The sequence below is a fragment of the Electrophorus electricus genome, chromosome 15 (assembly GCF_041902795.1).
Source record: "Electrophorus electricus isolate QZ-2024a chromosome 15, ASM4190279v1, whole genome shotgun sequence".
Taxonomy (NCBI): domain Eukaryota; kingdom Metazoa; phylum Chordata; class Actinopteri; order Gymnotiformes; family Gymnotidae; genus Electrophorus; species Electrophorus electricus.
The window spans coordinates 16,965,151-16,989,744 of NC_137511.1; the positions used below are offsets into that span (position 1 = coordinate 16,965,151).

A 24,594-nucleotide genomic window follows, 5' to 3' on the forward strand; every position below is an offset into this window, starting at 1 on the left:
CATCACAGAGGACATCACCTAGACCTTGAGCAACAACTGCCTAGTCAAGAAATCCCAACACTACCTTCATGTCCTGTGGTGGATGACAGAGCAGACATTTCCTTCTACCCTTATCACCTATAGGGTGATGATGGAGAGCATCCTGGCCACCTGTCTCAATCTGGTAAGGAAGTTACACTTGGACTGCAAGTCCCTCAGCAAATTGTGAGGATGGTCGAGAAGCTCCTCTGGGTTTCTGTAACCACCACCTCCTTCCATAAGTGCTGCATCTGTAAGGCCACAAGCATTGTGGATGTTCCCTCTCGGCAGCCTCTTCACCCTCCAGTCCTTTGTAAAGGTTATCTTGTAGAATCTAGCAGTGGGGGCATGGATGTGTCAGTACCTTCTCCCAGAGGCTGTTGGACTATTTAACGTACCCCCACCCCCTCCAAAAACCTAACGACTAAGCAAGTGTTTTTGTATCACCACCATAGCACCATCAAGACCCTAAGTGAAGACACACTGTCTTTGTACACCCACACTACAACCCCAGGGGGGTTGTTTGACTTGCAAACTAAATATGATATTTACAATTCATTAGTTTATTTTTTTATGTTTGAGTAACTGCACTTATGCTTGCTATGTTTGATTAATTAGAAAGGTGCATGATTTATTTTCTGTGAGCTTGAAAACCCCCAAGTGAATCCATAAGTTTCTTCATATACTATTACTTTTTTAAAGCACACCATTAGATGTCAGTCACTTCTGAAATATTTCCATTTCGCTTAGTAAACATGTATGTCATGTTTAAAATATTTCTTGTGTTTTATTGGATGGCTTATATGAATATTTTAGAGCTCTAATATAATAGCATACACAGATTAATGATGGGGCTCCAGTTTTTCTACTTGTTGCTATGTAAATGAGGTTTTAAAAGGAACAATAAATCTGACAGAAATATTGTCCTTTACATACTTTATTTCCAAATTCACTTGTACATTAACAAGAATCAGTTATTAATAAAACACACAAGAACAATACTGACAATCACAGTTCCAAAGCTAAAATGTACAACTGCAGAAACAGGTGAGTGAGTGTCAGTGACAACAGGACGGCACAAGCTCCTCCTCGGTCCCGTGATGGGGTGTAACGCGGATTGAGACCCTGCTTTCAAACACCCGGCCCCACCCTTTACATGAGGGTTGTGTCCAGATCACAGAACCCTTTCCTTTGTCACATTCTCACACGTGGAAGGCAACTTTCCAGTCGAGGCAAAAACTCATTTCAGGAGCCCACAGACCACTTACAGTACACAAACCCCACTCGAGGAGAACATTCAAAAAGACACTGCCATCCATGTGAAGAAAAAAAAGAACAAACAATTTAGCATGCAGATTATTGTGGTACAAGCATATCTGCTGAATTGTTCTTGCTACTTTTTTTTTCCCCTCTAGCCCTCAAATTCCTTGGTAAATAGATCAAAATGAGTCCTAAACACATACTACACAAACATTATATAGCCAACACTATAAATCTCCTCCTCCATAACAAAGACAAGTGGTGCTCTTGCTGGATGATGTATTTCCTTCAGCCACTATTGATGTACTAGAAAGCATAATCCAGAATACAGGATCTACAGTAAAAAGAATGTTGATGTAAAAGGAAGCAAGGCAGAGTGTCAAGTCGCTCATGTGGATGCATGCAAGGAGAATAGATAGAGTGGCCTGAAGCTCATTGAATGTGCTGCGACACTGGCAGTGAAGTGGAGGCTTATTGAAGCAGCGCAGTTGGTTGAGGGCATGTTCTCAGTAAAGCTGAACCTCCAGGTGCTAATGAAAATTAGAATGCAGTTGGCTGTAAAACTGAGACAGGTAATATGTTGAAGAGGAAGTGTCCATACAACTTCCATGCAACTTCATGAAGAATAATAATACAAGAATAAATACGCTAACATACTGATAGAACTGTGATTATGACTTTAAGAAGACTGGTTTGGTGATAGTTCAGTGGTTTTTGGATTTGCCACATTTCAAGGGTTTGAGTGTATGAACTAAGCAAAATCAGTGGAGGAAAATAAAAAATCACTTTTGGCATTGAACTTGATCAAATCAGAGCTCCTAGATATACTCTTGATATCTACAATTTGACAACACAGTTGTACAACATAACCAATTATTTTAAGTGAATCTTTTTTTTCTTCTAAAATCATTTCTACAATTGAATTACCACCAAAACACATAGCTCTAGATAACAGACAGCAGCTTATGATTAACAATTAACATGGCCACAAAAGTTCACTTAGAATGCATTTTTTCAAATCTGTTACAAAATGTTTGCCTACAACACCAACGACCTCAATTCCCAGACTTTCAGCAACAACACTGTAATATCGTAATTATGATATGTTACTGCTCAAGAATACAAATGTAAGTAATCTGTTGTCAGTAAAGTAAAAAAAACAACAACTCAGTATCAGGTATGAGAGGCATCTACAAAGAAGCACAGACAAAAAACATTTTTCAAGGTTTTTCATATCAAATACATCTCATATGCACAGGATAACACTGGAAGAATAGTGCCTGATAAACACGTTTTCTACAATACGTTCGCCAAGTTTAACTTGATTTAAGGAAATATTTCATAGATGCAATTTATCTGTGATGTCTCTTGTCAGACAGAAAGTTGGACAGATTTTAAAAGCTTTTCACTTTTGAAGTGAAGCGTATTCCTATCACTGCAATACTCTATATGCTTTCATGCTTCTTATTATACTGTCTGGCCAAAAAAAGGTCACCACATGGATTTAACTAAGCAAATAGTTAAGAGCCTCCCATTGAATAATTACTGCATGGGTGATTATGTTTCAGCTAGCGACAATTATTTAACCCTAACTGATGCAGTGAGTAGCTTCTCATTTGTTAAACAACCATGGCGAAAGACATCCTGTGGTCGTGGAAAAGATGTTCATCTGTTTCAGAACGGTCAAATTATTGGCATGCATCAAGCAGAGAAAACATCTAAGGAGATTGCTGAAACTACTAAAATCAGGTTAAGAACTGTCCAATGCATTATTAAAAAGTGTAAGGACAGTGGGGAAATATCTTCGAGGAAGGAATGTGGTTGGAAAAAAATCTTGAATGATCGTGATCGGCGTTCACTTAAACGTGGTGAAACCAAATCGCAGAAAAACAACAATAGAACTCAGGGATATGTTTAATAGTGAAAGTAAGAGCATTTCCACACGCACAATGTGAAGGGAACTCAAGGGATTGGGACTAAGCAGCTATGTACCCTTAAGAAAGCCACTTCTCAGTGAGGCTAACCGGCAAAAACAGCTTTAATTTGCTAGGGAGTATAAAGACTGGGCTCTGGAGCAATGGAAGAAGGTCATGTGGTCTGATGAATCCAGATGTACCCTGTTCCAGAGTGATGGGTGCATCAGGGTAAGAAGAGAGGCAGTTGAAGTGATGCACCCATCATGCCTAGTGCCTACCATACAAGCCTGTGTGGACAGTGCTATGATCTGGGGTTGCTGCAGTTGGTCAGGTCTAGGTTCAGCAACGTTATGTGCCCAAAGAATGAGGTCAGATGACTACCTGAATATTCTGAACGACCAGGTTATTCCATCAATGGATTTTTTCTTCCCTGATAGCATAGGCATATTCCAAGATGACAATGCCAGGATTCATTAGGCTCAAATTGGGAAAGAGTGGTTCAGGGAGCATGAGACATAATTTTCACCCATGGATTGGCCACCAAACAGTCCTGACCTGAACCCCATTGAGAATCTTTGGGATGTGCTGGAGAAGACTTTGTGCAGTGGTCCAAATCTCTCATCATCAATACAAGATCTTGAGGAAAAATTAATGCAACTCTGGACAGAAATAAATGTTGTGACATTGCAGAAGCTTGTGGAAAGATGCCACAGCAAACACGTGCCGTAATCAAAGCTAAAGGCGGTCCAACAAAATATTAGAGTATGTGACCTTTTTTTTGGCCAGACAGTGTATAATCAGGACAGACTGTGTAAATTTTCTGAAGACAGCTTTTCTTCCAGAAACAAACCTGGTGTGACGTCTTAAACTACAGCTCCAACTTCCAAATCCAATCGTCACCTAACATCAAAAAGAAAGAAACAAAAAACACTCCCACAGTCTTACTATAGAAAATTAGGATGATCTCTGTATGTCGAAATCTGTAAAGCCAGGAGCAGTCAAATAACACTTCACGAAGACACCAAACAAAAGCTTTCAAATGAAGATTCAAAGGGGCCATCATATGTAATGTTGAATTTAAAAAAAACCATACAAATATGTAGCATTGTTTCAGAAAATATGTCCAAGTATATCAAAGGAAGAAGGTAGCATGGCGAGCTCTTTCACCTCAAGAGGTATTAGCTAAATGGACAGTTTTTGCAGCCATAAGTAAGTGACGATCAGGACACTCACAGGCTTTTTATAAGTGATGTACAAAATCTTAACAGTGATGACCAGGGGTACTCAGCATGAGCTAAATGCTGGCATCCTTCTGTGACGAAGTGGACTGGGGTGGGTGGGGGCCAGGTGGGGTTCCTGGGGTATGGTGGCTTTTGCATGTCCGTAAGTAGCACGATGGGGGTGGTGGGGTTGAGGTGGGGGGGGGGATCACAAGCCCTGCTTAGCCAGCGAGGCAGTCACCTGGTCCGCGAGCGTGGAGAGCTGCGGGGGGTCAGCCATGTTGATACTGCCGGAGGAGGAGACGGTGCTGAGCTGCTGGGGTGACTCCTCCAGGGAGATGATCTCTGCACCGTGGTCGGTCCGCGCCTTCGCCTGCTCGCGGAACAACAGCTTGTGTGATTCAATCTGGGTGACAAAGAACAGGAAAACCTGAGATGAGCATAAAGAAATCTTGGCTTGTTGGGCACAATTTGACCTGATGGGCATGTTTTGGCCTGATAGGCACAATTTGGCCTGATTTGGGCTGGATGTTAAGCAAAGAATGTGGCGACCTGATACGGACACAAAAGCTTTATTACGATTATTTTGCTGTTACAAAATGCTCTTTAATACATAGAAAACATTGGTGAACACCAATTCCTTGACATGAAATGGTTAAAGATTAGCCTAAATTAATTTTTTAAATACTATTTGTTCATATATTGGAACATGTGAGTGGGCTATTCAAATATTGTAGCCAGTTTTGGTATTGCAACATCCTTCATTGTGATAATGATAATTCTACTTTAGCATGATGATCATGAGTGGTGTAAAAGGGTATCATTGGTGCCCTCTTGTGGCTAAAATGTATAGAACAGTACCAAAACATTAACGGTGCCAAAGCCCTTTGGTTGGAATTTAAATACAGTACAAAAATATTCAGAATTATATTGTTGTATGTAATGCCAATAATATTAAAGTTTGATATAAAAGTCTTATGCATAAAGTATGTTTGTGCCTTTTACAACTGAAACAAGTCTTACTCAGGTACATGCACCAGTGAAGTAACATTATTATATAACTGAGTTGTTTGTTTGAGCACCGAGCTTGGCAATTTAATTGCAGACGTTTTGTTTCCATTCGAGAAGACATCATCAGTCCAGATTGAACTTGTTTGGTTGGTCCAAGTGTTCACCTTTAAGGTCTGGGTGATGTAATCCAGTGTTAGCGTTGTTATTCAAATTTTGTGTGGTGGTCTAATTATTATTATTATTATTATTATTATTATTATTATTTTACAAGGGCTTTTTTTGCACTCTGTTCCTGTTAGCAAGTGTAAATATTTTGAAACAGTTTATTATCATTTGAAATGTAATACATAAATCTGACACAGGACAAAATGCTATTTGATGTTGTTAGGACTTTGTCTTTTGAAAAAGGTCCAGAAAAGTGTTGCTACTTTAAACACCCAGTGTGCTTAGTTCATATAAAGCTCTTCTTACTCAGGCTATTTATCTATTTACTTATATATGTTTATTTACCCCCCCCCCCCCCATTTGTCTTAGGCACCATTGGACACACCACTTGGTGTGGAATTCATGCACAATCCCCTTCTGGATACTTACTGGAGTCCTCTATCTTTATCTGGGGGTTGCTGAGGTGGATGGGCTCTGGGGAGAGACTGGTAGATGATGGGGTTTGGGGTTCAGTGGAATCAGGGGAGACAGAGCCCCCATTTTGGGGCTTCCTGGCACCCATGTCCTCCTCTCTCTATGGATGGACCCCATGGTGGTGAACGAAAAGTGACATGAGCAGCATAAGGACCGAAACATAACCGAAACATAAGAACAAATTTTTAAATGGGCACAACAGAAGATATACAGAAGCGTAGACAAATGAAAAAAAAAAAAGAAAAATTTGGTGGACCAAAAGGTAAGATGCAATAACTAAAACACAAAACATGCTAAGAAGTGCTTATAACAAATAAATAATATTTTAGAAAGAAAAACATGTTCCAGAAGCAACTGAGTCCTATGGTGTTCACATTAAGAGTTTTGGGGCTGATATGCATTATGGACCAGCAGTATTGTGTAATTTTCTAAATCTTTTGTGTCTTTAACCCCCCCCCATAACCAGTTGTGTTGGGGTGAATCAAGTATAAAGAGGTTAATAAAAAATAATAATGTCAGGCATGCAGAAATTGTTCTTAGGAAGGAACAGCAACCAGCCACTAAAAAACTGCTTTTGTGCAGATCATTCAAATTCTAATTTTAGAGTTCTGTCAGTTTATACAGATAGTGTAGCCCGGCATAACTTTTAAGAAGGGGTTAGGTGATTGGCTGTGTTAGAGTGTACCTGAGGTCATAAGGGCAAAACTCACAAAGGGGATTTGCCTTATAGCACTACTACTATCAAAGAGACATCGTGTGCATTTGCTTCCAGCTGTACAGTGATGTTTCAGACAGATTCTTCTAAGAGGTATAGAGATACTTGAAATTGTATTAAAATACAGAGCGTTTCAGAGAAACAGAACGTTTCAGACAGAGGTCCTTCATCAGGTTTGCTTGCACAAATGATAAAGTGTACTTTACTACAATTTTGAATCTCTCTCATATATATATATATATATATATATATATACATACACACACACACACACTGACTGGCCAAAAAAAAGGTCACCACCTGGATTTAACTAAGCAAATAGGTTTGAACCTCCCATTGGATAATTACAGCATGGGTGATTATGTTTCAGATGGCAACAAGTCCTTTAACCCTAACTGATGCAGTGAGTAGCTTCTCATTTGTTAAATAACCATGTCGAAAGACACATCCTGTGGTTGTGGAAAAGATGTTCATCTGAAGGGTCAACTTATTGGCATGCATCAAGCAGAGAAAACATCTATGGAGATTGCTGAAACTAAAATCGGGTTAAGAACTGTCCAACGCATTATTAAAAAGTGTAAGGACAGTGGGGAAACATCATCTTCGAAGAAGGAATGTGGTCAGAAAAAAATCTTGAATGATCGTGATCGGCGATCACTTAAACACGTGGTGAAATCAAATCGTCCAAAAACAACAGTAGAACTCAGGGATATGTTTAATAATGAAAGTAAGAGCATTTCCACACACACAATGCGAAGGGAACTCAAGGGATTGGGACTAAACATGTAAGGTGGGCACGAACCCAAGTCAGCTAGGTGATGTCCCCGACAGGCTACTGGGTGAGTAACCACGCTGTAATGATGTGTCTGTGTAGAACAGTTAGATTGTTGAACAGGTAAACAAAAAAAGTAAATAGCCAAAGGGGAGCTGAACCCGGCTGCTTTGTTGCAAGGCAGACAAAGACCCGCTAGACCGCAGGAGCTATAAAACTACCTGTGCATATATCGCCCTTCAGAGTAATGGAGGATGAAAAAACTAGAGGTGAGGGAAAAAAAAAACAAAAAACAACACACCACACAGAGTGTGGGAAAACGGAGAACCAAGGACACCACCCGCAGCCCCGATGCCCTGGAGAAAACCAAACTAAAACTTCCCAAACAAAACCAGAAAACAGGGAGGAACTGTAATGGCCAAGGGGAGCCTTGGTAGAGAGAGAGATTTGAGGGGGAAAACTGGAGAGGGGAGGGGACGTGTAAAAACACGGACACCCTCACAGTGCAGAATTAAAGGTTTAGCACAAGGGGGAAAACCGGAGAGAGGAGGGGACGTGTAAAAATACAGACACACTCGCAGCACAAGGGCTCACAGACTTCAATACCTGAAGTTACCGGCTAGGAGCTTGGCTCAGAACTTTGGCAAAGACCCAGCACTGAGTGACTGGGTCACTGGGCTTATATAGGCCTAGCCCAGCTGTTGGGCGTTTAGCCTGATTAGTGGTGTGCCTGACACGAGGCCTCCCTCTGGTGGCTGTTGCGGGCCTCGGCATGGCACTGACCCTTACAAAATAGCTGTTTAGCCTTAAGAAAACCACTTGTCAGTGAGGCTAACCAGCAAAAAAAACAGCTTCAATTTGCTAGTGAGCATAAAGACTGGACTCTGGAGCAATGGAAGAAGGTCATGTGGTCTGATGAGTCCAGATGTACCCTGTTCCAGAGTGATGGGTGCATCAGGGTAAGAAGAGAGGCAGTTGAAATGATGCACCCATCATTCCTAGTGCCTACCATACAAGCCTGTGTGGACAGTGCTATGATCTGGGGTTGCTGCAGTTGGTCAGGTCTAGGTTCAGCAACATTATGTGCCCAAAGAATGAGGTCAGCTGACTACCTGAATATTCTGAACGACCAGGTTATTCCACCAATGGATTTTTTTCTTCACTGTTGGCACGGGCATATTCCAAGATGACAATGCCAGGATTCATCGGGCTCAAATTAGGAAAGAGTTGTTCAGGGAGTATGAGACATCATTTTCACCCATGGATTGGCCACCACAGAGTCCTGACCTGAACCCCATTGAGAATCTTTGGGATGTGCTGGAGAAGACTTTGCGCAGTGGTCCAAATCTCCCATCATCAATACAAGATCTTGGGGAAAAATTAATGCAACTCTGGACAGAAATAAATGTTGCGACATTGCAGAAGCTTGTGGAAATGATGCCACTGCGAATGCATGCCATAATCAAAGAGTATGTGACCGTTTTTTTGGCTAGGCAGTGTGTGTGTGTGTGTGTGTGTGTGTGTGTGTGTGTGTATATATATATATATATATATATATATATATATATATATATAAATACACACACACACACAGGTTATTTTCTTAGACACTTCACTACAATAATTCAAAATACTTTGTTCTTCTTTCTTTCGTTTCTGCTCACCTTCCTCTGACCTCCTCCAGCTACATGGCCAATGTTGCCTAGAGAGCCGATTTTGGACTGAGCCTTGAACTCCACCTTCTCAGACCTGATCTCGATGTTCCCTCCACCTGCGAGAAATGTAAAGAAGGATTTGAATGATATGAAACAAGCTGATACTGATGTTATAGCAAGAGTACTGCATGATAAGGTGGCAAAAAATTATTATACATGCTCCTCATTATCACAGTATTGGTTTGTGCAATATGATTATACAATATGAAATTAAAAGTCACATAAAAATTGTTCGCAATGTAGGACTATGATTCTACTACACTCTGGGCCTACTGTGATGCAGAGCACACCCTGAGTACATGGCAACACATCTACCTGGCTTGTGATGGATGTTATCCTTTGAACCACATTTCGCCTGCACGTTGCTCAGGTCAATCTTTTTGTGAACTATCTGGATCTTTGGGGAGCAGAACAGAAAAGCAGGGGTTACAGGTGAGCTGGCAACACATGGCAGGGTTTATGTGAAGTCCATTTTTACAACAAACAATACACATGCAAAAGCACACAGCCTTGTAAATGGTCAACAGCACTTGAAACAATGCTTATGTCAAGACCATAAATAAATAAAATATAGTTAGTAAAATCTTGCAGTAGTACATATAAGCTTTATATACCATATTTAGACCAAAGAGCACATTTATGCCCCACACAGCCCCACACAGTCAAACATCAAGGCACAACTATGTACCATCTCAGAGCCCTGAAATAAAGCCGATGACTTCATCGCCGAAGCAACCACCAAAGGTCATGGGGGTTTTCTGGACAAAAAAGCCACCCTTGTCCTCATGATGAGGTCACCTTCTTGTTCCAGCCAACTGTTTGCTACAAAAGGTCACTCGACCCAGCTGGCCAGACTGGCACAATCGCTCAGTGTTTGGAGCTGTAGGGCCAGAGCTTTTAGCATCCTTCAGCCTGAGGAAAGACCTACTGCACCTCAGAGGATTATGCTTTATTACAGCAGCGTTTATGAGTGAGTGCAAGCTGACAGAAGGCTTGTGAACTGACAGATATTTAAATGCCACAAAGAGTGAGGAGCTCGTCTCTGAACACCATAAGTCTTGGCTTAAGTGATGGAGTTTCTTGACTATAGTGATGGAATGATGTAATGCTGCAAGATATGATTTGGTTCAGTCCAGCTATTACTAATTATGTTATTATACAACATTTCTCTTGAATTCAGCTTGGGTAACATATAGAGTGTTTCCTAATTCTAGAGAAAAGCATTACCACATCCATGCGCTAATGCCACGTGATCCATGACAGGAAGGAAAGAAGCAGAGCAGGTGAGAAACTGACAATTTGTTATGCATATCTACAAGAAACATAATGCATATTAATACAGAACAGCATGGCCTACTACAGCCTGAAGTAATTAATGAATTGCTTTATTACATATAGATGTACATGGTGTGGTCACAAGGGGAAAGAGAGAATACTGAATTTCAGGTGGTGAGTAATTAACTCCACAGATTAGATCAAAGACTATCGACGATTAATGAGCTTTAGAAGGGAAAAAGCGTCTTGATCACATTTAAGGGGAAAAGATTGGTGAGAGCAGGATCAGCTATGCTGATTCCTGGAACCACAAGGAGAAGGCATTAAAAGGCTTAAGATTCTCCTGTCCTCCCTTGTTTACTCACATTGCCACCTCCGGGTGTGTGTTTGATATTGTCTTTGGAACCACACCTAGACTGCACATTACTTAAATCCAACTTCTGATCGAGAATTTGAACCTAGGAAAGTGAACAGGTTTATGGAAGAGGGCAAGGTTATGGTTCTAATGAGATGATGGACAGAACTGCCAGTGAGAACCAGAGAAGGAACCAAGAAGGAAGAAAAGAAAACCACAGTCCACTAGCCCTATCATGAAACACAGAAACCCTCTTATTCACTTCGAAAACATAGTGAGACAGATGTGCGAAGCTTGGAGAAGCTGTTGCCTATGTGACAAGTTTCTTACTAGCTATGAGACAGAAGAGGTACATGAAATAAACCAGTTTAGAATGCTTTGTTTTAACAAAGTTTTCACAAATGGTCATAACTTCAGGAAGAACCAAGACTGGAAGGTGTTGAGTTCATCCCATAGTTACTCACATTGCCACCTCCAGGTGTATGTTTGATATTGTCTTTGGAGCCGCACTTAGACTGGACATACTAAAGTCCAACTTCTGGTCAAGAATTTGGATCTGTGTGAGATAATTATAAGGTAGCATTCATTAGGACCTAAAACAGATCCAAAAAATCCATAACCTTACTAGACATTATTACCACAGATAATCATTGTTATTTCAGGGAGTTCTGATTTTTGTTTTAACCCCTTTGGTGGATGTATCTCAAATAGTCCACATTATCTGTCTAATATTTAAAGTGCACATCTTATGCCTGCACATCAAAGGCATGTCTTTCAAAGACAGAAGTTATCAATTTAATTCCAGAAACTTTGCTGCGTGAATAAGCTGTTACTTTACATTGCCCTTAAAATGCAACAAACAGTCTATACTTGCAGTATCCTTTTCTCTTTACTTAAATACTGAGAATAAGAGTGCTAATGAGAGTACAGTGTACTAGGAGTGTTCTGTGTCCTCCGGGTTTCAGTACCTTGCCTCCTCCAGGAATATGCTTAATGTTGTCTTTAGAACCACATCTGGCCTGAACGTTGCTGAAGTCCACTTTATTATCTAGGATCTGGACCTGCAGAAGAGCAAAGAATCACAAGTCACATGATCACAAACAAAAAGCCTGCAGCTAAGGAGCTGCAGCCTGCAAAAGAGGGAAAAATTCTAGAATCTACTGGAATACCATTAAACTAATATAAGACACCAATCCTCTATTAGCATAACATCTTTTTGATGAAGAACTACAAATCTAATAGTACTGTTATGCAGCAGATTGATAGGTTGTGCTTGGGTAAGAATATAAAGGGAAAGGGAAAGGGAAATGGGAGTTTCTGGTCATCTTAACTAGAGGAAGATCAAAGACCAAGGTTCATATTGTGGTTACTCACATTGCCACCTCCAGGAACATGTTTCATGTTGCCTTTGGAGCCACACTTAGCCTTAACACTACTGAAGTCCAACTTCTGATCAAGAATCTGAACCTGTAAAGGTTAGAACATTGGTAAAGCAAGAGAGAGAGAGTATGGAGATAAGAAGTGTGTTAGCTGACTATGCTTACAAGCAGTGGATTATATGGTGACTGGTTCTGTAATTTACACAGCATTATGGTGCATTCCACAATTCCGTTTGTGTAACCTTAGTGTGACAATCCAGACCACTGAGCTGGAAGCAAGGGATGGCTTTTGGAATTACCCGGCCTCCTCCAGGTTGGTGTTTGATGTTGTCCGTGGAGCCGACTTTGGAGCGCACGCTCTTGAGGTCCGGCATAGGTGTGGTGGCAGCCACCAGAGGAGCAGGGGAGCGGTCCTTCAGCGAGCCAGGAGACTTGGGTGTTGAGCGGATTATCGCTACCTTCTTCACCTCCTTCCCTGCTGGAGGCTTGCTGCCCAGAGCCTTGCTGCCTGGAGACTTGGGAGTACCAGGACTGCTTTGTCCACTGGCGTCAGGGGTCTTAGGTGAGTCTAAGAGCACAATGAGATGAAATTTCATCTACGGTTATTAGGTTTTATAATATCACTGGTTGACTTCTTCTTTTTCTATTATTTCTCTCTTTACTTTTTGAATTTCCCTGTTATTTTAGGCTCTTATATGTCTTATATGTGAGATAATGGTTAATAATATGACCTGTCTTATGACTTTTCTGAGCACTGTATTCTTAATCATGGTGTACCAAATGGGGGGATCAATACTGAGTATTCTGATGATACAGTAATACATTAAATAATCATGAGGTGTGCTTTTTCTTCAAATTAGTCTCTTAAACATAACATAATCCTAAAACTCAAATAACCCTCCTTTACCTTTTTCATTTTTGGACACTTTCTTCGGATCCACTTTCACTGAGACAATGAAAACCAAAGGCAGGAGAAGTAAGGCAGGTGCTGCGCGCCAACTTGAAAACTCAACAACATGGTTTCAGTTGGCATCAGTAGTGATTGTGTGAATGGTCATAGCTTGTACTGAGCTGCGGATATGTTGGGTCACTCACCTGACTGAGGAGGGGTCATAGCAGGGATCTTGGTACCTGCTGCATGAGGCCTACTACTGCCCAGAGCCTGACAGCAAAAGACAAATCCAGAGATTAATGCTGACGTTACATGCAAGTCTCATTTACTGTACTTTGTGAGTGGATAAAATGGTTAACCATTTCTACAGAACCCTCTGTGAATGAGCACTTCGTTGTACTGTCAACTTGTGTAAATCAATAGTTAGGGTTGATTTTATTATGCCAAAATTAACTTATGTATGTAGGTCACACCTCTATGCAGCAGAAACCTCAACGCAAATGAGATGCAAATGTACTACTGAATTAAGAAGGGTCAGGGTTGGGTTAGGGGTCTGTTGTTAGTCAAAGCTGAAAAAGACCATGCCATTACCAAAATGTTGGTGTGGATTAAACCATTATCAATGGGAGCAGGGGGCAACTCACCCTTGACTGAGTTTCCCTGGAAACTGCACTGACAGGTTCTGAGGGAGTGCTACTGGAGGAGGAAACTTGGGATTTTTTCATGATAGTGGAAGGTCTTTTTAGGGATGAGGCTCTAGTTTTTGCTGGAAGTGCTTTGGTGGTCTTTAATACCATAAGAGTAAAATGCAGCGAACATGAGAAATCAAAGGGTATACAGATGGTAATGTAAAAGTGAGAAAAAGTAGAGGGAGGAAATGAAAGCAGAAAAACAGTGAAGCACCACATACCCGTCTCTCGGCATCATTGTCAGTCTTGGGCTGAGCTGTGGGATTGAGAACAAAGCATCAAAACAAGTTTTATCAAAGTGAACCAGTTTTCCCTGATGCCAAGTGGACACTAGACAACTTTCAAAATCTCAGAATCACTAAACTACTCACATTGACCCCACATACTTCATCAGAGACCTATTATTTTGTTGATGTAGAGGTGTGCACACTACATAAGCGATCACAGATGAGGCTCATGCACTACAAGGTTTTTCAAATGAGTAGGTCACCAGTGAAGAGCGCCTGATCTGCAAATACTGCATTTTCACGTAAATACACACGAGAAATGTAGCTACATCATGCAGCCTGAACAACTGGCTATACTTTGTTTTTTAAAGGGCTTCATATTATTAAAAATTCAGTTTTTCAGCAAAAACCTGTATGTGTGTGCTAACCACTTTGGGTTTGACTGCTTTTCTAACCTGGGTCAAGTTAACACAAAACTGACAACAACATTAAACTAAAAGATACCAACTGTGTACAGCTGCAGATGAGTAAGTACTTAAAAATGATTATGCTGTGTGTTTCTTTGCCCATTTAGCATTAGCTAATGCTAACAGTTGTGGTAATATATTAGTTGTAATTCTCTAGAAAGTTATTGGCATTACTAGAGATTCACAAGACACTTTTGACTTGTGGGTCATTGAAGCCATTTCACCCCCCTCCCCCTCCCCCTCCCACCTCCTGTCCCACCCTGAAGAACTGTTTACAATGTGTAGGTAGAATGTTCGTGAGTGTCACTGCTTGAATGAGAAGAGGCCTGACCTCAGAGCAAAGTGAATGTTGTATAGCTGCAGCAATACAATCACTAATTTATTTCAGATCTGGAGGGACATTTCACCTGCTGTGCCCCCTGTTGAACTGTACATACAGGCTTGTAGACCAGAAAGATAAGAAAGTAGTAATCACTCTGATGTAAGTCCGTCATTAGAATTGTCAGTACTGTTTTTCTTGCTTCGCCAAAGTTTACTACTCAATGTGCTAGGTCATTGTTATGGATGTGTGAGTACCTCTGATTTTTACTAACAGAAACCTAGGTAGCTCAGCTATACTCATGTTGGCACATCTGAAGGTGAGGTGTGGGGTGGGGTCGGGTGGTTATTGGCTCATTATCAATTAAAGGAGCAGGCACTCAGATTGGCAGTTGTGAACTAGGCTGCTTAGATAGGGTTAAAAGGGTGCTGAAGTGCTTGATTCTTGCTGTATATTGACAAAAGCATATCACAGACAATTAATTTACACATTAACTTGTGTAAAAGGGGTTTGTCACCTTTAATGAGAGCTGGATGTAAATAGTACAATAAAATCCAACAGAACATTTGAATCATTCAAGCAAAAATGAATCAATTGCTCCAATTTCATGTTTCATGTCTCCTGACTTTACACAGGCTAATGATAAGGAATGTTTATGTATTTTCTGCAAATTGAAAGCTCTCTCACTCATGGACAAAAACGTATGTCTGCATAGAATGGAACAATTCATAAGTTTATTTAGAGTTTTATAGGGACATATAAAACTATTCTAAAACTATTCTAAAATCTTTTCAACTAAGATAAGCTTATTTATTCATATCATTCAACTGCTGAAACCTAGAGTGTCTGGTACAGCTCAGGCTAAATTGTGTTGCTGAAGCATTCACACTTCACAAGTGTCATGGTGTTCACAAGTGTCATGGCCTGCAGTGATTTGCCGCTGAGCTGGGGGGTTTTGTCTTTGAGCCAAAAAATTCATCTGCAGCCATAAAATTGGGGCTAAAATCGTGTAGTGTGCACACAGCATAAGAGTTGCCCTATAACACAATGGATACATGTACCAGGGTGAATTGATATTTTTAAGGTTTTCCTGTATTCAGAGCACTGCATATGAACGTGCTTGAGAGGTTCGTATAGTCCTGTCCTTGTAATGGCTTGTCTGTGAAGACAGTGACAAAAATGCAGAAACACACTCATGCAACCATGACATGCTAAACAGCATTCGTGAAAATTGGGCCAGTAAGGATAGCGTTTGTCAGTCAGCACAAAAATGGGCTGCAAGACCACCAGCCAAGAGGAAACAAAGCAAGACAGAATCCAAACAAAACAACAACAGCAACAACAAAAAACCATTTGTGGGACAACAGGCGATTTCCTTCAATGTCATGTTATTTCTCACTGGACGCTCTTTCACGGGGGAAAGACAGCACTGCACTGCTAAGCTGTTCACTGAAGCAAATATGGAAGGGCACAAAGCAGGAGGGACTTGACTGGGATTTGCATAAAACATGGCAGCACAGACCTTTGAACTGAGCCACAGGCATGAGAGATTTTCTAGCTGGTGAACCGTGGGTAAAGCCTGAAGTCCTAGTTGAGTCCTTCGAAGGCTGAGTGACTTCTTTCGTCTCCAGGTTTTTGGGGTCATGTGACCTTAGAGTTCCCTGGGCCTCAACTGAGGCAATGCTGGCACCTTTAGTTGGTGTCAAGGAAGGGCCCCTTACTGGCTCAAATCTGACTTCTTTTTGAACATGTCTTTGAGGTAGAAGCTCAACAATGTCATGCTTTAGTGTAGTACTGCCATGGGTATGTTCAGAGCCTGGATGCACTGAAAAAATAGGACTGGAATAATTTGTGATCTCCACACTGTGTATATCTCCATCTCCTAATGGTTGATAAGTTGTAGTCTTTGATATATCATCATGGTGACTCTCAGAAGAATAAGTGGAAACTTGGAACAAAATTTGTTGTGGAAATCCAGTGAAAGCTGAGGCCTCCTTGTTTTCTTTTATCCTGTCTCCAACAGTGGTGAGGTCTTCCAAGGCAGAACTACGTATCAAGAAGGAAACAGGCAGGTCATTCTCCAGGGACAGGCTCCGGGTGCGATCGGGACTGACTGGCCGGTGGTGTGATTGCTTCAGTTTCCCAGCCCAGCTTCTCATAAGAACAACTTTTTGTTGTTGTTGCTGTTCTTGTTCTTCTTCTTCTTCTTCTTCTTCTTCTTCTTCTTCTTCCTCTGTTATTCTGTGGCCTAGAAACCTCCGACCTGAGTCTAGCCAGTGTTCTTCATAACTTTCAGAAGTGAAGCCCTCTGCTAAATCTAGATACATAGTTGCCCTTTTTTCAGTAAAGTGCAGTAGGGTCCATTAGAATCTTTGTGAACTCATGAGAGATTACATCTTAATTTTAGGTTCTTTACCCTAATGGCATCCCAGACATCATAATGACAAGAGCCAACCTAATGTTAAATAATAACATCCAAACAACTAATGCCCTCTTGCCATAGCAAGAGAGTGCAAACTGAATATGAACATGAATAAGTCAGACATAAACAAGAGGGGAGATACAATGGGATGGTACAAAGAAATAACATACATCACATAGTCGTTTGCTGGCCTTAATATAATAAAGAACAGTAATTATTACATTGCTCTTTAGTATGAAAATACTGAAGAGCAATTATGCTGAAAAGTAAAAAGGACGGTAGTTTGTGACTTGTGTTCATTCCATATTTTATCCTACAGAAAGCAGGCTATAAGTTAGACATTCATTTACAGTTCACATCAAATGAACCTTGCAGTTCACAGTAATGGCAAAAGTAACTGAGCTTAAAAACCTTAAAAGTTCAACATGTGGAGCCAATCAATTACCTCACAAGAAACAGCTAAAATTAGTTGGGATATAGAAACACTGAAAAATGATTCATTAACCAGTACATTTATAAAACGAATCTGCTTTTCCATAAGTATAAATGGTAAAAAGTTAAAAATACCTGTTGAAAACGGGGCTGTGGATCCGCCTACTTGCTCATGATATGGTAGGTGTCAAAGGGGAAAGAACACAGGTATTAGAGAATCATCCCTCAACCCTCCTTATTTCACCAATGCACTGAGAAAATGTTTTTAAGGTCATACCAGCAAGGAAAAAGCTTGGTACAAAAATCAGCATTTTTTGGCAAGGGGAAAAGCATTCAGCATTCATAAGCTCATCATGAATACATTATTACAGAAAATACACAAATAAAGAAATCTTGACTATTGAAGTTATTATGGATAAGAGTCCACCAAATACTGTAAATGTTTAAATAAATAATGAAAATTAAAGTGCTCCTAAGATGTCTCATAGGATGTTAAATAAATGTATTGGTGGCAACAAAATTATAGGCTTATACAACCTGACCAACGAATGTTAGGTTTGCACGATATCACAGCAAACCTACAATCAGTTACTGCACCAGTTACATTAGCAAACCTAACAAAGGGAGTTTAATTACATAGAGTTTAGACCAGGTTTTAGATTTTATGGAATTCCATAATAAAATATTATTCATTTTGAAACAAATAAAAAATGAATGGATAATTATTCCACTGCATTTCTGTTTATATAGAAAATAATCAATTTATTCCAGTGTGGGCGGATTAAATAGGCCTGGCCTACCATACACTGCGGGAAATGCTGGAGTTCTGAAAATGCAAAGTAAACTGCATTTTAACTAATGCAAACGAAACAAGCTGTTTTTAGATGCAAGACAAACTACCAGGGCATTTGGTCCTTTCCTCAACAGCCCCCTGGTGGTGGTACAACTGCAACCATCTGTGTAAAGTCCACTTTGAAAAATCTTTTTAAATTACATTTAAAAACATGACTCCACAAAGCTTAAGGTTAAAACCTGACTTTAAGCACTTGATGATTTTGCAATCATATGAAATTGCAACATGTTAGAAATTTGTCCCAGAAGGCAGGATTAAATTAAAACTAGGAACAACAACAACAATAAAAATATTTAATGTTGCCAAAAACAGATAGGGTGTGGGGGGAGACGGCCTGCAACCTGGACCTGAAAGCTGTTAGCTGCTGTTAATAACTGGCCCAAAAATCACAGCATTCCGGCACAATGCAAAGCAGATTGATCATGAAATGCGGCAATCAGCGAGACTGCTGGTGCCTACCACACTGCAAATTAGAATCAGCAGGAGAAGACTCTGGCTGAGATCCTCCATGTGTTTCTGCATAATCCACGGACCCCTCTATTAGAAAAGGATTTAAACCCAATTAGAGCCTACAAGCAGCTGGTACCTATAGTTTAACTCATTCAGGGAGAAAGTAAATTTAGGCAGTTTTAATTTGTGGTCAGGGTGACACTTCAGATCATAACCATCTTTTTTACATCCAAATTATTTTACATCCAAATGTCATTTACAAGACTACTCTTACAATCCTTAGGAATTAGGACTGAAGGAAAATGTAGAGCAAGCTCAGGTTTGGCTATGTGTAAGTACATCCATGCACAATTTATATAAAAAATTTAAAATAAATAAATAAATGATATTTCAAATTAGCCTAGAACTGCTATACCGGAAACCATCTTTAAAAGCTTGAAAAAGAAATGAAGCACAAACACAACTATGTTTACATAGAGGTAAATATTAGGAGAATAGTGTGGTCAAAAAAAAAAAGATTCAAGCAATTAATGTAGAAAAACAAACAAATTAAATTCAAATTAGAATAGCATAATCACAGAAAGCTACAGAGTAGGCAGATTTTTATGTGCATACCGCATTGCTCCTCCTCACCAAAGGTGGTGCTCGCTCCCTGATCATGATTTTGTGCAAAAGTTGTTTCTTCATCAAACTGCTCCTCTGAAAATTCCCAAAGGACAAACTGATTGGTTTTAAAAATATGTATGTGCCTTCATATGGTCTTAGGTGCTTCACTAGCCTCTAATACTTTAGTTTGAGCATTTACATGAACAAATTGGATTTATGGCTGTTCAAAACTAAGGTAAATATGATCATAATCTAACATTTTGTTACAAGGTTTATCCAAAAATTACTTCAGGTAAGCCAACACTGCAGGCTTATGGCCAAAGCATTTCTGCCTATGCACAGGCTTTGTAAAGCTGCTAGTTCACTGGTTGTAGCTTTAAATTAAAATGTGTTTCATATAGCTTGCTTCGTAGCTTTTAATCAACTACGAAACAACTTGCCTATTTTCTAATGGTAAAAACAGGCAAGAAAATCAGTCATATTAAGAATAAATAGTGAATACATTTAAAAGGGAACCTGGAGTCACTATGTTCCTATTTCAGAGAAGATTAAGATTATAATTGCCTTGTTCTTTTTTTTTTTTTTTACATGATAGACGTGGAAAACCCAACAGTTTACAGTTTTTTGGAACCTCCACTTACGTTGTTCTAAAGCAGCTTTACTTAAATAATTCACATATAAATTCTATTGAAACATTCTAATGAATTCATCATTCATTCTAATGAAAGTCCAAGTTTTGAAATCATTAAGTAAATGAAAAAAAGCATGAATAATGTTAGAAAAACACACTTTATCTATTTTAAACATAGCTGCCTCCATGTGGGGGACCTGCTCTATAGAGCATATATTGATTCATTCAGGGACTATAAAGAAATCTGATTCTTCATTTCATGTGAGCTACAAAAAATCACTTTTATAAATATTTTTGCTACTTTCCTTTGTGATGGTAAAAAGACTGAATGCTCCTTTAAAATAACTTTCATAAGAAGTGGAAGTCAGTAAGTGAGTAAACAAGTCAACTATATAAGCTGTTCCTGGCTGTAATATGAAATAAGTATTAGATTTAATATAGTATGATAATATAGTATGATTACGTATGATACAGTATTTGTTTTAGTAATGCAAATTAATAAGATTCATAGGTTGAAATACTTGTATAAAAGGCACAAACATTTACACATTAATAGGTTTTCATATAGTCTTATTTATAGCAATTGTTTAAATATCTAAGGAATAAACATCATGTAGGATTCACACCAGACTGCACCTCCTCACCAGAGGGGGCGCTCTTTACTTTAGAGATCACATTCTCTGCTACTAATTCATCTCTTGGGACATATTGGGACACTTCTGTAAGAAAATACTTAGATATGATACAATAGATATGAACAACAGGGAACATAATTTACTAAATCAAAAGACAATCTTCTCTCCCTTAAGGCCCTCCTAAGGGCAGATTACATTATTTCTCAGGATAACTTCTTACAAAAAAGTTGCCAGCCTCAACTAATAATTGCCTTCTAAGAACTCAAATAAGTCATATCATGCCTACTACAGATGATCCTTTACTAGAAGGACAGGACAATCTATTTACTCCTGCTGAAATTCTAAAAGTGTGACCGCCCTTTAATTCTACATTCTACTGCACACTTCTTCTAGCTTACTTCTCTTCTGTGCTGTTGACATGTTGACATTATGGGCATGCTTATAGCATGTGAATGTGTAACACAATGGACATCATTATTCAACAAGCTGGCTCTCCCACAACGGTCTGCACTATGATTCCACGACTGTTGTCCCTTCCTTTCTTTCTTGCTGCCAGTGGCAGAGAGGGAGGCATTTCACATCATTATCTATGTTTTGAAATGACCAGATTTAAGATTAAACAACGTTTACTGATCACATTATCATTTCCACCCTTAGCAAAATGCCACCATAGTTGGGCACCCATAAATGATTCCAATTAGATATAAGGCACAAGCAGAAGCAAGCCAACTGTTGTAGAAGGTTACTGTAACAAAGGCCCGTCTAAACAGATAGATAGTACTGATTTTAACGCTTGCGACTGAATGAGATGGCAATACAGAATTTAAATAGATCTTGTACAACCAGGCCTTTAAATTTCCTGGAAAGATTCAAGTTAACGTGACAGCCCTGCTTGTTGCCCACAGTTGGCTTTCAATCTCTTTGGCCCATTGGGAGCCAGTGACATTGCTGTGGGTTTACAAAGGCCAAATGGCACTGTGAACAGTAACACACTGTGTCACAGACAAATCAGAGTTTATAGCAGTTTGTGAATCAGCACCAGACACAGAATGAGAACGCAGCTGACCCAAATGCCTGGATTACAGGACAGCGCATGCAGCCACAATGCCTGGATTGAGTGCCCATTCGAGCATGCCCATGTCATCTTGATGTAAAGAGGTTAAAATAAAAGACTATGCCAAGAAGCTATTGTTGTTGCAGCTGTATGGAGACGCAGAGAGAGAATGAATTGATAGCCCTGAGAAAAATGCAACGGGTATTCCGATCATTCTACTCCTACTTCAGTGTATATTTAATACAGCTCATCAAATTTATTTATAGGCATGTTGGCAGGTTTATAGTGAGAGGTTTCTAGTGCAAGTCGTGGGAGTCGCCATTTAGGGGCTTGGCGCAATATCTCTGCCTACAAGAGGTGTCAGGACATTAGACATCTAACAATTAATTCTGCTTTAATCTGCTTTAATTCTGAGGCCCACACGATCTGATTCTTCACCCATTTCCAGACACATTAAGAGATGACAGCTGATTGTATCTGCATATAGTGTCCCTATTACGTCATGTTGACACAAAATTCTCATTTTGTAGATCAGCAAATTTTGCACTCAGATTCGATTAATCCATGTCAGCCTCAAACTCACTGCTATTTTGGTAGCTTGTTCATGCCAGTGTCCTCTTCAGAGACAATTACATTTGTCTTTCCTCTTTATTTAGCCTGTGCTACAAATATATCTTAGAACAAGAATCCAAAATGCACTACCACTCTTATTTGACAATTAGCCAGCAACAAAATGATCAAATAGTTTGCAGCTATTTGCCGGCATTCTGTGGCATTCTCCTCACCTTTCATTGGGCCATCTCCCATGTGTCCCACGGCGATGCCATTCTCCTTATGGAATTGGTTGCCGTGGTGATGGTCGTTGTTGAGAACGCCATGGCTATTGGGCGAAGAGTCGAGTAGCTCGTGCTGCTGGGCCATGTTTGGATCGGGCTGTCAAGGGGGGAGGGGAAGGGGGGATGGAGCAGCACAGAGAGATGAAAATGAAGGAAGAGGGAGAATGATAAGAGAAAGAATATTAGTGAATATACTACTGGTGAGCCTGGAACAAGCTCACAGCCTAAGTGCAAAAAAAAAAAAAAAAATAGGAGGTCAAATTCCAGCTTCATGTGACCCCAAAATAGGCAGGAACATCTATAGATATCCAAGTGCCAAACAGGAAGAACACCAACAATAAGCCACTGGGCAATGGCATGCATTAGTAATAACTCGCCTACCTTTCAGAGTGAAGGTGCTTTACAGTCAATACAAATCATTCACAAAGATAATCTGTTTCCACCTCCTACTCACTAGCCTAACACAAGCCCAATGTAAACAGAGCTAGTGAGACATGTGCTCAACCGGCTATTTATAAGCACCAACATCTAGGCCAAGCTTAGGGTTACAGACACCCTAAGGTAACCAAAATAGAGCAGTCGAGGGTCATCTCCCATGCTGATAGCCAACTAGCAGGCACTTCCTCTTGACTGCGACCATCTAGTTTATTGTAATATCTCAGCCACATGCAGACAGAACCAGGTTTGATTTGGTGTTAGTGAATAATCTGCTAAAGGCCACTTGAAAATGGACTGCTAGATTTGTTTATTTAAGGACTTTACAGTGATCACCTGGTCTAGTGCGACTTCATCTGTTCTGGACATTTCCTTTTAATTATGTGACTGCCCTGTTAAATGTAAGGGATGCATTTGAGCAACATATCTGCTTGGACAGAATCTGAGCCTGCCAGGGGATTATGCATGTACTCCATTATTATATGAGGTCTACACCTCTGTAAAGATCATGGTCATTGTTTAACTCTTGCCAGCTTTCTCACTTTCTTTGACACATCACCCTCAGACAAATATTATACATATCCACATGCATACACACACATACACATACACACACATGGACAGCCCAGCCCTCAAGGCAAATACCGACATGTGCATCTCTTCACCCTCAGTACCTACAGTCTCCTCTTTCAGCACATTCTCGTTGGCTGTAACCTCCAAGTTCAGGCATGCAATCTGAAATGTGAAGGCTGGGGCAGTTCATCCATTAGAAAGTGTCTACCCCAGGGGCATGTGTTCAGATTTGCTGTGTAAGACAAGGGAAAAATGTCCTTGCCCCTCACCTAGAGCTCCTTGACTTTAGTGGGCTCTTGGACTTCAACTTCTGGACAGACATTTGTCTAGACATGCAATGAAAAGTATGCCAGACTTTACAGTGCCCAAGATTAGGAAGCTTTCCTTGTTATATTATTTTGCCCAGCAGTTCTAGGAAATCTTGGAAAGTGGCTGTAACTAAGAATGAACTGATCTAAGGATGCATTAATTGTTTTACCCATTATCAGCATATAAAGAAATATTCTGTAATATATTGTTCATCCACCTTCTGAGCCCCCCATAATTATTGTGTACCAAACACAAACACATGTTAGAATCACATAGAAAAGGGAAGAGAGACAGACAGACTGAAAGTAGTGAGAGTCATCACTGTGGCAGGACATTTCTGTGGCTGGTGGGAAAAGTCTCACCTGGTCTGAGCGGTGCTATGGTACACAGGGCATGCAGATGTTTGAACAAGTATCCAGCAGCTTCGAGAAAATCTCCCCCTCCTTCCTCATCTGCCACCAAAGCTAGCAGCCCTCACTTCTCTACAGT

At 40.1% G+C, this 24,594-nt stretch overlaps 1 protein-coding gene across 17 annotated transcripts in view; it reads right to left on the minus strand.

Moving 5' to 3' along the window:
• Positions 1–939: 939 nt before the first annotated feature.
• Positions 940–24,594, minus strand: part of mapta (microtubule-associated protein tau a) — a 28,721-nt gene continuing 5,066 nt past the window's right edge. For 2 of the 17 annotated variants that reach the window (XM_081698223.1, XM_081698222.1), the window contains 15 exons: positions 22,738–22,885; positions 19,642–19,725; positions 19,036–19,113; positions 17,859–17,888; positions 14,078–14,112; positions 13,812–13,952; positions 13,371–13,437; positions 13,183–13,221; positions 12,575–12,843; positions 12,271–12,363; positions 11,865–11,957; positions 10,907–10,999; positions 9,582–9,663; positions 9,216–9,322; positions 940–4,820 (listed from right to left, as the gene is read on the minus strand). In XM_081698223.1, coding sequence (XP_081554349.1) covers positions 4,623–4,820; positions 9,216–9,322; positions 9,582–9,663; positions 10,907–10,999; positions 11,865–11,957; positions 12,271–12,363; positions 12,575–12,843; positions 13,183–13,221; positions 13,371–13,437; positions 13,812–13,952; positions 14,078–14,112; positions 17,859–17,888; positions 19,036–19,113; positions 19,642–19,725; positions 22,738–22,873 — 1,545 coding nt within the window. In that variant the 5' untranslated portion in view covers positions 22,874–22,885 and the 3' untranslated portion in view covers positions 940–4,622. The other 15 variants (XM_081698224.1, XM_081698229.1, XM_081698227.1 and 12 more) reach the window with 15 other exon arrangements.